The 16,239-nt window shown below is 50.6% G+C and overlaps 2 protein-coding genes across 5 annotated transcripts in view; one reads left to right on the top strand and one right to left on the bottom strand.

Moving 5' to 3' along the window:
- Positions 1 to 180: 180 nt before the first annotated feature.
- On the bottom strand, positions 181 to 11,960 carry CCDC40 (coiled-coil domain containing 40). Of its 2 annotated transcripts, none has more exons than XM_017812068.1 (18): positions 11,880 to 11,960; positions 10,077 to 10,167; positions 9,779 to 9,933; positions 9,187 to 9,270; positions 8,885 to 9,104; positions 8,352 to 8,509; positions 7,389 to 7,511; positions 6,905 to 7,026; positions 5,939 to 6,182; positions 5,655 to 5,837; positions 4,521 to 4,766; positions 3,791 to 4,004; positions 3,106 to 3,275; positions 2,904 to 2,995; positions 2,248 to 2,368; positions 1,417 to 1,605; positions 1,042 to 1,200; positions 181 to 519 (listed from the first exon to the last, which is right to left on the bottom strand). In XM_017812068.1, exons 1-18 carry the CDS (start codon positions 11,895 to 11,897, stop codon positions 274 to 276), a joined length of 2,835 nt encoding a protein of 944 aa, XP_017667557.1. In that variant the 5' UTR covers positions 11,898 to 11,960; the 3' UTR covers positions 181 to 273. The 2 variants fall into 2 exon arrangements, with proteins under 2 accessions (XP_017667557.1, XP_017667558.1); XM_017812069.1 differs by having other exon boundaries at positions 10,077 to 10,227; positions 11,880 to 11,919.
- Positions 11,961 to 12,220: 260 nt separating this feature from the next.
- Positions 12,221 to 16,239, top strand: part of TBC1D16 (TBC1 domain family member 16) — a 29,671-nt gene continuing 25,652 nt past the window's right edge. For all 3 annotated transcript variants that reach the window (XM_017812071.1, XM_017812072.1, XM_017812070.1), the window contains exon 1: positions 12,221 to 12,306. The gene's annotated coding sequence lies outside the window, so the exon portion shown is untranslated. The remainder of the gene's footprint in view (positions 12,307 to 16,239) is intronic.

Genomic DNA, 16,239 nt, shown 5'->3' with positions numbered 1-16,239 from the left:
CCTGCGGCCCCCGTGGAAAGGCGGGGACAGCCCGGCCCCCGCCCCGGGGCGGGGCAGGGAGGCGGGACCCGGCAACGGCCTGGGGCAGCGAAAGTGAAACGTAAACAGAAACATACCAAAAATATCACCATGATACATGTTAAATAAACATTATACCCTACAACACAAATATTATACCCTACACCTGTTTATTTTTCTATATGTATTCGTTTACAAAGCCTGCAGCAGGTAGAAAAATAAAAACAGATGTTACATGTATTTTCCGTGTTTCTATCAGGCTTTCTCGGACTCCAGCCTCGATCCCAAGCACTGGCTGAGCCACTGGAGAGCCCTTTGGTGCCGGGGATTTTCCTCCCGGATCCGCTGGACGATGGTGTTGATGGTCTGGAGCCGAACCCGCAGTTTCTCCTGCTGGTTCCTGCAGGCCTCTTCAGTGCAGCTCGGGGCCCGGTACTTCCCTTCCTTCAGTGCCTGCAGATGCTTTTGGTGTGCCTGGTGGGCCACAAGCTCCAACAGGTTCTGAGAAAAGCAACAGGGGAAAGGGCTGTGAGAGCAGGAAAGATGCACACAGGGCATCGGTGTGACTCGTGTCAGCTGCTGTGACCACCGTATGTGACAAGGGAAGGACAGTGCTGTGAATTCCCCATCACAACAGCCAAACACCACCTCCATCCCGAGTGTTCTAGGGGTACAGACATCACAGAATTCCATAAATCAGAGAAATTCCCACGCATACAAGCCAACCCTTGCCAGGACAGGGTTTCAAGACCTTGAGCTGGCTCTGAGTACCCAGCTGGCACACACAAAGGGTGGTTGTTACCAGGTATTTTCATGATACAAACTAGGTCCTTCAGGCTGATGTTTCCAGGTGAATGCAGCCTCACCCCAAGTACAACTGCAGCATCAACTGAGGGCCACTGTGAGCCCCCAGAACGTGCCCGCTGAACATGTGGCTAAAATTCGTCACTGAGCACACCCTGTTCAGGATGGTGCTGGACAGAGCTGGCAGTAGCAGGAAGCAGCAGGCTCTGTTTGGCTCACCCAGCGTTTCTCGTTCTGGAGACATTCCATGTCCAAGTCGAGGCCGTCGGCCTTGGCCTGGAGTCTGGACAATTCCCGCTTCTTCTCCGAGAAGGTGGCCCTGAGGGACTCTTGGGTGTTCTCCAGCTCCAGGATGGCTTGGTTGCAGTTAAAAATATTCTAGTAAATAGAAGAGAAGGAAATGGCAGACTCCAGTTCTTTAGTTCAGCTGCATTCCCGACCATCCTCCCAGAACTCGTTTGTTGGGGGTTTTTTAATGAATGTCCAAAGCCCTCCCCTGTGCCCCTGTGCACGGGCACCCCTGTGCTCACTGCTGCTCATCACAAGGCCAACACCAGCTGCGTGAGCTCCTGCAGCCCTGCTTGCCTTCCTCACCTCCTGGGCTTCCCTGATCTTCCTCCTCAGCTCCTGTTTCCTCTGCTGGAAGTCATTCTTGGTGCCGTGTTTCTTATCCAGCTTGCTCTGAGCCTCTCCCCGCACCGCTATCGTCTCTCTGCGAGAAACAGACGCCTCCATATCCCGAACCACCTTCTCCTGCTGCTTCAGCAGCTGCCCATAGCGGACCTGCCGTTTGCCAAGACACAAACCAGGCTCAAACCACGGAATGTTTACCAATGGCACCGAGGGAGGTCGTCTGGGTGGCACATCCCACCAACACAAACCAGATACATGTGACACATGAGTGCCTGCAAGCCAAATTTGGTCCAAATCCAAACCTGGTTTGCCATGTGTGGATCTGGAAGGCAGAGGGCTGAACTGTCAACTTGTCCACAGTAATATTCCAGATGTTGCTCTGGATCTCATTAGCAAGAGCAGAAGCAGAAAAGCAGAAGCATCCCGAGAATGAAGGGCAAGAGCTGCTCTGCCAGGAGAGGGAACACCTTCCTAACCAGTGATTAAGGTGATGCAATATTTAGTAATCAACATTTCTTTGCTTACAAATAGGGGTCACAGAATCAGGTGGCAGATTACTGCAATTTAAATAGATTCCTTGGGAGTATCCAGACTCTGCTGAGCCTGGCCCAGGGAACTCACAGGGAATGCAGGATGTGCTCAGTTCAGTCGAGCTGCAGGGGGTTAAGACTCCCACCCTGGGCACTGGAGATACCACTTCTCCAGCCTGTTTCTCATCTCCTGCCTCATGTTTCAGCCACTCCAGTACATTGTGTGGCTTCCCCTCCTCAGCCCTCTTTCCCAGTGCCTTACTTGCATCCTACGAATCTCTGCTTTCATGGCTTGGATTTCACCTTGTTCTGACCCAGAACCTGTGGCTTCTTTCATCTCTTTTGCCAGCTGGATCTTCTTCTCCCACAGCAGGATCTGATGCCTTCAGAGAAGAAAGGAAAGGGAAAGCCTTTGTAACCCACAGGGATCTCTGTGTACCAGCAGCAGCACGTGCCCAAGATAATTCTGAACACAGAGCTGGCAGAATCCAAGGATTTGCATGTGGGACATGGAAAAGGGCAACACAGAGCAGGGTGAAACCAGATAGCAAGCTTCCCAACTCAGAAAATGGGGTGGTGACTGTAAAAACAAGTGTGCCCAGACTGGCAGGGATTGCTGGACCCCAATGAACAGCCCAGTGCAGCACACTCACTCCAAGTTACTGGCAGAGTCTTCCCATACAGGTCTTGGTAACGTCCCACACATGATGGAATTGTTAAAGCCACCATCCTCCCAGCTTGTTCCAGAGACAACCAAAGCACCTTTCAGTTTCTGTGTTTCAAACACTCATTAAAGTCCTTTCCCCTTCTTCAGGAAGGACAGAAGCACATTTGCTCATGCTGGGTCAGTTTGGAGCCTGGAGGAGAACAGGAACATGGACACAGACACACGAGATTGTGGCACTCTCTGGTACCTACTCTGCTTCCATTATGCTGTTCAGGAGCCTTTCCTTCTCCTCAGTCAGTTGAATGTACTTCTCCTGCATCTCCAAGGATTCTTTTTCTGCTGCCTAGATTTGGGAAGCACAAAACAATACAGTGTTGTCAGGCTGAGAAGGTTTTCTAGGATCACTACCTGCCTCCAATCTGCACAGAAGGTTGAGGTGTCAGGCCTTGGTACCTTGAGGGAGTGCACAAACTCGTTCTCTGTGATCATGTTGGCATGTTGCAGCTCCTCAAAGCTGCTGTTGTTCTTCCTGATCAACACATTCAACTTTACCAAGTCATTTGACATGTCCTTCATGTGCCGTTCGATGTCCTTCTGTTCTTTTGTTTCCTGCTGAATTTCATCTGTGGGTGAACAGAAAAAAGTCTTAGAATTTCCCTGAGCATTGGGTTGAACACAGACAAGGTGTGACAAACTGCTATCAGAGCTGGCAATGCCTCAGGCAGAGCCACCCATGTCCCACATGTCCAGCCAAAACGTTTTTCCACAAGCCCGAAAACCAAATAAGGTTTTGAAGGAGACCCCCGTGGAAAAGAGTTGGTTTTGGCCAAGGAAAGTGCTGTCATTGCTGGGGACAATAACCTACCCACTACTTGCAACCTTTATTTAAGAAGTGTGACAGGTGACATTGTCACTCAGGGTCTGACTGTGTCAGGACAGCAGGATTAATCCTTACAGGAATAACGACGTGCAAACAGCACAAGTGCCAGGCTCAGCCCCAGGGCAGTGCCAGGGTTGTTGGCATTCCTGCTCACACATATCCAGAGGCAGGTCCAGCTTTTCTCATCTGTAATCCTCCACTCCCTTTTTTCCTCCCCTCCCGGGTGAGCATCTTCAGGAAGCTCAGGGAAGGCCGTACTTTCCATGCGCACTTTCCTCTGCTGCATGATGGTGATCTGCTTCTTCAGTGCATCCAGGGAGGAGATCTGCTCCTCCCGCTCCCGGGTTAACCTGAACAGCTCCTTCTGCTCATTGAGCCAGTACTTCTGCAGTGTCATCACCTCAGAATTGCATTCTTCTATCTCCTTGGTCAGCTTGTTGATCTCAATTTCCAGTGGTCCCAGTTCTTGCCCCTGTATGAGGGCAAAGTTTGGGATAAGTCAGGCAGAAGCTGCTGGAGCTGTTTGGACATTCCAAAGCCTGCAGACAGGACTCATTTCCACATCAGTATCCATAAAGGTCTTACAGTGCCAGGGACAGATCCGGGAATCAGCTGAATGGGGCCAACCACCAAACAACTGAAATGTCTCTGCCTGCTCCACACTCCCCTTGTCAGTGTTTGCAGATTTTCTAACAAGATCCTATTTACTCCCAGAGTATTGATGGCATTTGACATTTTCATCAGTTGCAAACAACTCCCTGCAGGAATCTGTGCCAGGCACACCCTCATTTTACAATTCCCTTCATGTGCATCAAGAACTGTCTGACAAACATAAACACCTGCATTAACTAGTGCAGCTTTTAAATGACAATGCTGATGCCTGGAAGTTTGAACTACCCAACACTTACACAGTTACATTTATCAGGGACATCTGTGGTCACCACAAAGAATAAAATCAAAATTGGGACTGAAACACAAAAGTACCTACCCCCTGCTGAGCAAGAAGCATCTCCAGCTTCTTGTTGTACAGGCAGATGATCCCTCCCTTCTTATCAGCCAGGAGCCTGCACTTTCCAATCTCACTTTCCTGGCAGCTGATCAGATCACTGATATTTTTTATATCCTTGTCCACCTCACAGAGTGTTTTTTGGAGGACTGTCAGCCTGCAGCTGGTATTAGTTGCATTCAGGATAATCTGGCCCACATCATTTTCAACCTTGTAAAAATGCAGCTCCTGGGAATATCAAGAGAGAAAACACATCACTGTCACCAACAGCCACTCGTTGAGTTGTAGTACCACTTATCCCAGCACAGGAATCAGGGGATTGAGATTCTAATCCCAGGTCTGTACTACAAGCTGTAACCTACTTACCCTCTGTGTACCTTTGTTTCTCCATCAGTCGACAGGTAATACAATATTTACCTCTGCCATACAGCTGTTGAAAAGCATTAAAGAGCCTAAAAATCCCCAAAACCTTCAAGTGACCTCACCCATCCCTCCTGCAATTACTCCCTGTTCTAGTGTCTCTAGTTACCTGGCTAACAGCAGCAGGACATCACTGTACTGTACCTTCTCCACCACACCTGGCACACACATCCCTCACCTGACAACAGCCCCCCAGCTCAGTGTGAGAAATGCTGGGCTGAGTCTTCTAGTTTTTCTACCTGTACCAGCTATACACTCTCAGAGAGAGCAACTTATGCCTTAAAGAGCTGTGGGTCAGGTTGGACTGTTCCTTGGAATCAAGAGCTGCCTACATCCCATTCTGTGAGGGAGTATAGAGGTAAAAGTTAATGTAGAGTATAGAAGTACCACATATCCATTGCCTTTCTCCAGTACATAAGAACTGCTAATCCTTTATAGTAAATACTCCCAGGATTCATCATTCTGCTCCATTTTCTAAGTAAAGAACTCTATGTTTTGTCAGGCCTTTTTGGCCAAGCTCTCTCACATACACCAGCATCCTGCAATCACATCACAGGGAGAACCAGACTGCAGGCAAACTCAGCAGCCCTTCAGCTGCAGACCTGGAACCAGAAGGAAGTCACTGACAAACCCCTGGAGAAGCACTGCTCTGGTGGTTGCCTTGCCCTGCCCTCCCCAGGGGAGGGGATGCCATACCAGGTCGGTTTTCCTCTTCCGCAGTTTCGCAGCCATCTGTGAGAAGTGCTTTGCAGCTTGGCTGGATATCATCTGGTCCTGAAGCTTTGCCATGATTTCATTCTCCATCTGCTCTTTGACATAAGTTCTCTTCTGTATATCCTTCCTGATGGACACCAACTCATCCAGGTGAGCAGCTTGGTCCTAAAAGGTTGGAAGACAGAGACAGGATCACTACAACTGCTTGAGGCAGGGTATTAAATTCAAATATTCCAAAAGACACATCTTCCATGGACTCTCCTCACCATCTTGGTCCTGATGAGGGCCTGCTCTGTCTCATGGAGAATACGAGTGTAGGTGCCCATTTCAACCTTCAGGGCCTCCTGCTGCAGCAGGCATTGGGCAATCAGCTTCTCTGTCACGTTGGCATCGTTCTGAGAGCGGTTCAGGATGGTGACAAGCAACTCATTCTTCTCCTCCTCCTTCCTGATGGACTTCCCACAGCCATGGATGTCCCCTTCCAGGGACCTGAGGTCACGTCTGTAGTTGCTAGAGGGGCAAATAGGATGGAAAATCATCGCAGGGATTGGTGCTGAACAGCCACCTACAGATTCCTCTTTTCAAACTTGTTCTTGCACCAACTGCCCAAGAAGGAAGATCTCTGTAAGGGCTCAGCTGCTGGGACAGTGCAGAGGCAGCAGGAGATGGATGGATACATTAGGATTTAAAAGAAAATGTATGTAGGAAAATGGATTCCTTCTTTCAGTACTGTCCCACCCCTATTCCTACCAGGATGTCACCATATAAAAGCAGGGTGCTTGTTCTCAGAAAATCAGTCAAGCTTCACGGCTCCAGAACAAATAAACACTTCCTTTGGCAATAACAGGGAGGTTTTCCTGAAGATTTCTAAAGGCCTCACAAAACCCTGATAGTGAGAGAGAAATCCTTCCTGACATCTAACTCTTTGGAGTGAGACGCGTTGTAAAGGTGAGGGAACTCTTTTAAAGGAATAAAATACGAATAGAAAAATTCTGAACAGCTTTAAGAACCCCCTACATTCTGAGAGCTGTGTTTTGGGTAAAGAAAACAGGAATAAAGAACTGTGCCTCTTGTCCTTTAATTTTATAATGTGGTTTAAAGCAGGAAGCTCGTTCTGCCTGACACTCCCTGCCCACACAGTGCTGACCCTGACAGGAGACACACTGCCCCTTCTGGAATCCCTCCTGCCCAAATTATCCAAGCTCTCCCCAGGGCCTGGTTTCAGACCATACCTCAGCAGCTCCTGAGTGGCAACATAGGCCTCATCCCTTTGCTTCATTCCAGCCAAACTGCTGTTCCAGTGGTTTATCAACCTCTTTTTCTCCATGTTAATAGCCTGGACCTCCAGACCAGCCTGAGGAAGAGACAGCATGAATATACACTGTGTTGAAAAACCAAATTCATGTTACAATGCAATTTATTTTTTTTCTGTTCATAATATGCTGAGCAGGAACAGCTTCAGCTACTGTGGCTGGTTCATTGTCACAGCAGACCAGAGAGCACAGGTCTGCAAGAAAAAACTGCTGAGAAGGGGAGGAGGAAATGATTTACAGGCAATTCTTAAGAACAAAGGAAAAGAAAAAAAGTCTTCATTCCTCCAAACAGGAACAAAACAAGCAACTCTGGCCCACATTGTACACAACACGTGAGGGCAGGCCAGAGGGGTCAGTCCTGCCAGAGGGAAATATTAACCAGAAAGGAAAAGCCCCCTCCTACCTCACTGACTGCCTGCCGGGTCACTCTTGTGTCCTCTGCCTGGGCCACAAGCTGAGCTTCAAACAGAGCAATTTGTTCCTGGAGCTCGTAGGCTCTCCTTGTTAACTGGTCTAGGAGAAGGTCCTACGGAGTCAGAGCCAAAATGTTCAGGGTGAGTGATGTCCTCTCAGTCTTAACCAACTGTATCCTACAAGAACAAAATCAGCTAGAAAAGGAATTAAATTGGCAACTGGATTAGATTTGATTCCTACTGAAACTTTCCCATTCATACACAAATGACTCAGGACTGCAGCAGGAACAACTTGTAAGAGAATGAAACTTTTGCTGATTGTTTATTATTCCAGTTGCAGCAGTAAATTGATAATGCAGCTCTGAAGCAGCATTCCCTCCTGTCAGCATGGATTACACTGTGCCACTTCTCCAGATGCTGCGAACCTTAATAATGTGTATTTGAAAATCCTTTGTTAAAAACCTCCTAAACCCATTGTATTTTAACAGTTTGCATGGAATTCTGCATCGGTAATACCCAGTCTGCATCCTGGAAGGCAGCAGAGGGAGCTCCAGCACCGACCAGCTCTGCTCATTCCCAAAGTTCACTTTCCACTGTGAAATTTGCTGTGACTCACAATAATTCTCGAGACCTGAATACATGATATTTCTTCACTAAATATCTTCCTGCCCCCACACCCCTTTTGCTTGACTGAAGAGTGATATACTGTCCTAAGGCTTGCCCAACCCTCTGGGCAGTAAGTGCTGCTATCTGGGGGGAGGCAGGGGTTCTTCTCCTTTTTAGAAAAGCCTCTGTTTTTTTGGGTTTTTTTATTATTTGGGAAAAATATCCCCATGCATCTTGCATGACTCCATCACTCCAGCCTTCCTTCTGACAAGGCAGCACATCCTCCAAGACTCACCACTAACTGTCACCTGTATTTATTTTTTTTCAAAGACAGTTTTACTTGGTACCTGTTTTTTCTTTTCCACCTCAGCCTGGAACTTCTCTGCCTCAGCCTTCTTTGTCGACTGTTTCATCAGTAAAATCTTGTGATGCATGTCCTGGTCCATGTTCTCCATGTAGAAAAGCTGCAAGGCCAGGTTTTCAACCTGGGTCTGCATTGCAGAAACTGGGGAGGGGGAAAGAGGGAAAATAGTTAGAGAAGTTTGTCTGTAGGATACACCTTAAACAGAAATAAAAGGGAAAGAAATACAGAAGCTCCCAAAGCAAAACCTCTCACACACCAGCTACATCAGCCCTCCCCAACATAAGAATTTACATCAGCTTTGGAGCAAAGCTCCACAAGCAAAGCTAAAAATCCTGGTAAGCAATTCCTTGATTCCCAGCACACAGAATTTCAGGAGCACCCGTGAAACTTTTTGGTGAGTGCATTATTCCTGATCAATTTTACTGTATTTTTCAATCCAGCGTTTGCCTAAAATCCAAATGAATTTCTCCACACAGCCCCAGAACTAGGAAACATTGCCAGCACTGCCTCAGCCACCTTTCTTGCGTTCATCATCTGTGTTGTGGCACATGTTCCTGTAAGCATCCCTGAGGGCCTCCAGTTCCTCCTCCAGCTGCTGCCTCGCCGTGGCTGCCCGGGAATGGCGGTCGTGGCTCTTCTGCAGCTCCTCCTGCAGCTGGACCAGCTGCTGCTGGGCTCCATAGAGGACCACCCCGAGCTCTTCTCTCTGCACTTTGCTGTCCTTCGTTGCTGTCCTCTGCAGACACAAGAGGTGATGAGCTGTCCCACGGCAGCTCGGACGGGAGGGGCTGTGGGAGGGCAAAGGAGAGGTCGGGTACCAGCTCATGGAGGTCGAGGTTCACTTGCTCCATCTGCTTAGTGATGTAATTCTTCAGGGCAGCCTGGAATCTTCTCATCAGAGGCTGTGAAGAAAGATGGCATTCAGAAATTTTAACATACTTGTGTAAATAAATTACGAGGAAGCCTCGCTGGTACTCCCCCATTAAATAAAACATCTTATTTCTGCCATAGACACTTGTGTTCTTATTTTAGCTACACTTACTGTAGCAGGTGGAAGGAGTTACACAGTGGGTGTTCGTTCATGTCAAAAAGTGACTAGTGAGATTATCTGAAACATGTCAGAAGCTACATCTGAGAACCCACCCACTCACTCTTGCTGCAAGGACTTCTCTTTCAGGGGCACTGAAGAGCACCAGGTTTGCCCACTACCTTGCTCACTCCTGAACCTGCAGCTCTGGGGTTCGTATGGAGGGAGTGACACAGTCAGGAGTCAATACTTTGGCAGAAGTGATTTGCAAATGTGCAGTTCAGCAAACAGCTGAGCCACTGCTTACAGCTCACCTCCACAGTTCAGACAGGCAAAATCACCAAGTCTGCAAAGAACAATGACAAGATTCGAGGGCTTCTCACGTGTTCTGGATCCAAGACGACCAGTTCTGTTTCTTCTGCTGTTTCCTCACTACTTCTGCTTATTTCATGGTCCTTGGATCCATGCTGCTGGGATTCCTTTTCCCATCTTCGGTCTCCATGCTCACCAGGGAGTGAAATGGGGTCTCCCACGTTCCCTGGACCCCACCCCCCCCAAAAAAAAAGAAATAGATAAGGAAATAGGATTAGATTTCATTGTATTGTGCCTCCAGTTGGATTAACAATGACCAGAAAGGGAGAAATGCTTGAGAGCTGGTCTCAAGTGCTGCTGTGTTGATACCTGGCTCTGTGCCGGTGTCCGGCCCCGCTGCCGATGCTCCCGAGGGAAGGGAAGAGGCTCCTCTGCCTGGTACTGGCTGCTCCATGTCACCCTGTTCAGGAGGACAACTGTCACTTTCTACATTGTCCTACAAAGTCTCAGGAGATTTTTCCTGAAACATAAAATCCATCACCTGAAACAGCTTTTCCATCTACCTCTATTTACCCCTAAAAATGTGCTTATTTTTGTCACCATGAGACACGAGAGATGCAGACAAAGGATCAACAGGAGGGCCAGGCTCTGAAACCAGCACAGAGACACTGGCAAAGCTGTGTCACCCTGATTTAAAAAACACCTCACACGTACCCAGCACAGCAACAGAACCTCTCTGGTTCTGTCAGAGCTGTTGTACACGTCGTGCTTGACCCACGGGCTTCCCTCTGTTCCAGTTCTGGTTGGTTTTGTGTTTGCAGCAATAAAACTGCACCAGGAGAATGTGGAGCTGCAAACACTGCTCAGGCATTCTGGGAATCACGGAATCCTGGAATGGTTTGGGCTGGAAGGGACCTTAAAGCTCATCTCATTCCACCCCCTGCCATGGGCAGGGACACCTTCCACTAGCCCAGGTTGCTCCACGCCCTGTCCAACCTGGCCTTGGACACTTCCAGGGATAGGGCAGCCACATTAATAATAAGATTATTTATATAATTATGGTGTCCCATTGCTGTCCCACGAGCAGCTCTGTAACCCCACAGACCTCTCTTTGGGGCAAAATGACTCTTCTTGCTCCTCCAGAAGAACAGACTCTCCCTCTCCATTGTCATTCCCATTCTCTGCTTCCATGGCCTGGCTCACAGCACAGGTGGAGAGCAGAACAGCAGATTATCATTTACATTTCATGTTAATGCTACGGTATTTTTTGCCACAGGGCACAGAAGTTTAATTTAGAAGTTTAATCTCATTTGCAAAAACAGTCACCCAGCAAGCACTGAGATAGTAAAGATCCTGACAGAAATCCTGCACACCTCTTACAGCTTCACGTGTTTCTATTTAAAAACAAACAAAAAAAGCCCCTAGGGATTTATTAAAGAAATTCTTCCAGCTTGCACTACGTGTAGCCAAATTATTCTCTTCTTTCTTTCCTTCTCTTTTCCTTTTTAGAGAGACACTGTTTTATCCCACTTCATCACTTGCCAAATTCAAGCGTTGGGCAGTTTCAATGGAAGAGGAAAACTTGCCACCAACAAACCTCCAAAAGGAGCCTGAGTATGTGCACCCATGAAATGTGGATAAATCCATTTTTACAGTGTCTGCAGCAGAAACGTGCAAAGAAGTGAGTGAAAAACACATACTTCAAACGCTGCTGACATGGGACCGTAACTAAATTTACTTTTTAGTGGCTTTTTTGGAACACATTCCTCCGTAAGGAACGCTGGGAATGTTCCAAAGGGATTCAGCTCCACAGCGAGATGTGAGGGGGCTCTGGTTTCATCCCGCTCAGTCCCCGCGGCACCGGGGCCGGGCTGTGCCTGCAACCGGAGAGAGACGGTGAGCACCGGAGCGGGGACCGCCGGCCGCGGGGACACGGCAGGGACCGGCAGGGACCGGGCGGTGCGGGGCTGCAGTGGGGGGACGGGCGGCACCGGAACGGGAGGTACCAGAACGGGAGGTACCGGGCTCCGGGCGCGGACAGGACGGACCGGGCGGGACCGGGCCGGCGGTCCCAGCACAGGGGTCCCGGTCGCGGTGCCGGTGCCAGTGCTGGTACCGGTCGCTATCCCTATCCCTGTCCCTAACCCTGTCCCTATCCCGGTCCCGACTCACCCGCGGCGGCTCCGCCATGTTCCCGTTACCAAGCGACGCGTCAACACCCGCTCACGTGACCGCCGGGCCGCACCACCGCGGCCCGCGGGGGGGAGGCCTGGGGGGCTCTGGGGCCGCACCATCCCCGGCGCGCGGGGGTCGGGCCGCGCTCGGTGCCCGGTGCCGCCCGCGGGTCCCGCTGCCGGGCGGTGCCGGTGCCGGTGCCGGTGTCGGTGTCGGTGCCGGTGCCGGGCGGTGCCGGCCCCGGGCGGTCCCTCCGCGCCCTCCCCGGCCGGGCAGCCCCGGGGCGGGCGGGGCGCTGGGCGGGCGCAGCCCCGCGGAGCCGGCGGGCGGCGGCGGCGGCCCCGCGCAGGGCCGGGAGCGGCGGCGGCTCCGAGCCCGCCCGGGCCGGGCAGCGCCGGGACTTCTCCCGGGCTCGTCTGTGCCGGTAAAGCGGGGCCGGGACGGGGCCGGGGGCGGTGGGAGGGGAGGGGGGCCGGGGGCCGCTCAGCGCTGCACCGGGACCCCCCGGGCCCAGCTCCGGGATCCTGCCCGGCACCTGGGCGGTGCATCCCGGTGTTATCCCGCTCTTTGTCCGCCCTTCCCACGCCGCAGCCCCGCGGAGAGGGGCGGGAGCGGGCGGGATGATGCCCCGGGAGGGCTGGGACGATGCCCGAGGAAGGCTGGGATGATGCCCTGGGGACCGGGATGCTGCCCGGGAGGACGGGATGCTTCCCATGGGGGCTGCTGGAAAGCGAAATAGTTCTTAAACTTTATCTTCTGTTTTTTCCGAGCACATTCCTATGGTTTCCTTCCTTTTACGGAGCTGGTCTTCTCCCAGGTGACCCCAGTACCTACCTGAGCTCTGTTACCGGCAGAGGAGGTGCTGGGGGGTCCCTGGCAGTGGTTTGATGCGTGGCCTTGGGATGCTCCAGGCAGGGATTGAGAGGTGCTGTATTGCTCACTGTGCTGCTGACACTCCGTAAAATAACTCTGCTGCTTCCTCTGGGAGATCTGTCTGTCTTCTTGGATCTCAGGCTGGGAGCTTGCCTTGCAGAGGTGTTTTGTTCTTAGTTGCTACTCGGAATAGGAAGAAAAATGAAAGATCTTTTAAGAGAAAACAGTAGAAATGTGAAGACCAGGACAAGTCAGGGTAAGGATCTCAGACTTGGCTGCTTCTTTTGTTGAAGGTGCTTTTTTGTAGGAGCTTGTTCATGTCCTGATAATAACTGGGGTAAAAGTCTCTAAAAGCTCTTCTGTGTTGAATTTGGAGAATATCTGTGTTTGTTCGGGCTGTGTGGGTGGTGTGAGGTTGGAGAGCCAGGATGGGGCAGAACAGGGCTGTCTGAGTCCATCAGGAAGGGAGGGATGGGGCACAGTCCTGCCCCTGCCTGTACCCAGGGAGGGGGACTGCCAGAGTGTCCGAGTGACAGAGACACGTGGTCTGATTTCTGTTATATTGAGAAAGACTTTTTAGTTCATTTTTCAGTTAGTTCATCCATTCAGCTGTGAATCCAGGCTCCTGGGGTTTTTAGTTGCTGGTATTCCGGGATCAAGTCCTGTGAGCGTTATCAGGCCTTGGCTCCGGGACATTGGAAATAAAAGGCCATAAAAGTGTTACCTGTGGCACGAGCAGTGCAGATAAGGGACATGAAATGCTGGTTAATCTGGGATGGAGGGACATGTGGCACACAGAATGTCTGGGTGCTGCTGCAGGTGAGTTTGGTGCCAGGGTGGGGGGGCGGTGAGGGTTTTGTTTGCTTTTTGTTTGCTTTCTGATGCCTGAGCAGGTGTGGCCGGGAGCAGCTGCAGGCTCCGACAGAGCATTCCCTTTTCCTTTTTATTTCCGAGTCACAAACTTGCAGGATTCAGCTCCCTTTGCTCTGTGCTCAGTGAGCTGCTGCTGCTCTGGCAGGGCAGCAATGAAGGACTTTTTGGTGACCTACATAATTCTCCCCATGAGATGGGATGACTTCAGTACATCCTACAGTAAATGTTTTTCCTTGATTTGGCTGGGTCCTCTTAACTGGCTCCAGTGAACAGCAAGGAGTTTGGAAAGCTTTTTTCTTTTTTGTTCCCTAATGTTCATGTATTGCAATACAGCAGGAAGGTCGTACAAGGGCTCTCATGTATCCATGGAGGAGTAGAGATCAAGTGGGTGACCAGCTGAGAGTGGCACAGAAAATCTACTCCAAGGACTGGAAGGAAGCTGCGAGTCCCAGCTCTGGGCTGCCGTACTCTGTCTCCAGTCACTCGCTCCGTAACCTCTGCTTGAGAGTTCCAAACCCAGCCTTTGCTTTTCCCAGGAGGGTAGAGAGACAGGAACTTGTGCAGTGTCTGAGCCCCCTCACTGCAGTGACTCTGCACTCCTTAAATATGTAAACTTAAATTTAAGTTATTAGGGCAAAACAGAGAAAGAGCCTGTTGCTCTCTCCTTACCAAAGACATTTCATGCCTGACTGTGGTGCTGCTGTTTGACAGCTCGTGTTTCTCTGCCGTGCCCAGACACGCTGCAAGTCTCATGTTTCACTTCCAGAGCCCTCTAGCTCGGCTTATGTTGCTTGTAAAGTTCTTAAAGTCTTGCACAGCAAATGTGCCCTGGGAGCCACGAGCCCGGTGCCTGCACGGAGGGCTCGGCAGTGGGACCTGTGGGCTGCAGGAACGTTTGGACACCCCTCCAGGCTCATCTGGGAGAGGAGCCTCGGTGCTGTGTGCTCCTGGTGCTGCGCGGGGCGGGAGCGCCGAGCTGGAGGGTGTCAGCCCGAGCCAGAGCCCGGCACTGCCCTCCCGTGACAGGATACAGGAATCTTGTGCAACCGGAGGCAGCAGCATTTGGTCCAGCGGCCTGTGCCAAGGTGAGGTGTGATCTGCCAAGGCAAACAGGATTCTGTTGATGGGCTGCGAGGACGGGAAGGGCATCTCTGCGGGAGGCGAGCAGCCGGTGCCCTTCTGGATGCTGCTGGCTGGAACTGGTCGGGCTCTTGGGAAGAGGCTCCCGTGGGGATTTCAGGAGTTGGCTCCCCATCACTTTTTCACTCATGTAGCTGAGAAGTGCTGGCACTGCCTGGGAGAGCAGCCAGGGCTGTGTGAACAGACTCAGAAGCTGCAGCGAAGATTTTTAGTGGCAACAGTTGATGTGTGGGAGAAGAAAATGTGTGTGTGCTTAATAAATATTGGCATTCAGCAAGAGCTTATCAGCTAACTCAGTGCTTCAGCTTCTGGAGAGCTGGGCTGGTTCCCCCACACTGAGAAGAATCCCTTCAGATCAGCAGATAAATACAGAATTCATACGAAAAATGAGGGTTTTTTGAATGGTGCTGATTTACTGCTGCCTGAGCTGTGGGACAGTTCCTGCTGCCTTCCCAAGCTCACACAGGAGGCAGCAGCAGTACCTGCCTCTCCCCACGTGCCAGGCTCCACAGACTGTGTGTGCAGACATTGTCCCACACAGAAAGGGGCTGAGAGTAGAGCAAACCCTGCAGGTTCAGTGTCTTTGTCATTTGCTGGTCTGTGTTGTATGAACTCCTGTCTTTTAGGAAGGAGAGGCACATTCCCAGGCTGAGTTTCAGAGACTTTTGGGGTTGTACCAGTAGACCAGATGGCCTTCACAGATCCAGTCCATCATCTGATCCTCGCTGGGACTGACTGTGTATCTATTTCTGCAGCCTTTGAGACCCCAGTGATGGAAATGGCCCCTTGAGGTTGCCCTGTTCTGGTGCACCATTGTCCCTGCTACTAGAATGACAAAACTAGATATTCCTTGCCACAGTTCAACTGCCTTTCAACTTCTCCTGACCTCCACTGACAGCTCTTCCTTTCTTTGGCAGTGATAGTTCCCACGTGTGAAGACTTCTAATACATTTCCCTCACTTCAGTCTTCCCTTGGCAATCTCTTTCCATGGCCCAGATCACTCTTGTCACCCTCCCTGAAACTGTCCAGTGACTTAAATCTGTTTTCTTTAATCCTGCAACCAAAGCTACACAGAATTCCTGGCCTGCAGCAATGGTGAAAGGACTAATTGAGTTTGCTGGTGATACTTATGTATCCCGGTGTGTTTGGTTGCTGTCTGCAGCACTGCAATGGTCTCTGGTTTCTGATATGTAGCTCTTCTGCAAGACAAGTCCAACAGACTAAATTTCTGAGCTGGCAGGACACTGTATTCCTCACCTTTTGTCCTTTTTTTTGGTTTCCCCCTCCCAGCCCACTGTGCCTGTGTGTACCTGCAGCGCCGTCCACCTGCACATCCAAGCAGTGCTGAGGCAACAGGTGTTCTGCAGGATCAAAGCAATGTTTCCCTTTAAATTCCTCCTGCCTTCCAGGGAGCAGCTTTTGATCTTTACGTGTTCCTTTGTTCTTTCTGTGCCAGGTAAAAGCTCATTA

Source organism: Lepidothrix coronata, unplaced genomic scaffold, assembly GCF_001604755.1.
Source record: "Lepidothrix coronata isolate B3197 unplaced genomic scaffold, Lepidothrix_coronata-1.0 Scaffold34, whole genome shotgun sequence".
Taxonomy (NCBI): Eukaryota; Metazoa; Chordata; class Aves; order Passeriformes; family Pipridae; genus Lepidothrix; species Lepidothrix coronata.
Note: the sequence above shows the minus strand (reverse complement) of the source record. Positions and strands in the feature narration are given on the sequence as shown.

What these genes read in the sequence shown, in the direction of transcription:
- CCDC40 (XM_017812068.1), bottom strand. An exon ending in GAGGAAAGTGCGCATGGAAA is followed by an intron (nt 3,276 to 3,790) that starts GTACGGCCTTCC and finishes GTTCACCCACAG; the next exon opens with ATGAAATTCAGCAGGAAACA. An exon ending in CAGAGATTCGTAGGATGCAA is followed by an intron (nt 1,606 to 2,247) that starts GTAAGGCACTGG and finishes GGCAAACGGCAG; the next exon opens with GTCCGCTATGGGCAGCTGCT.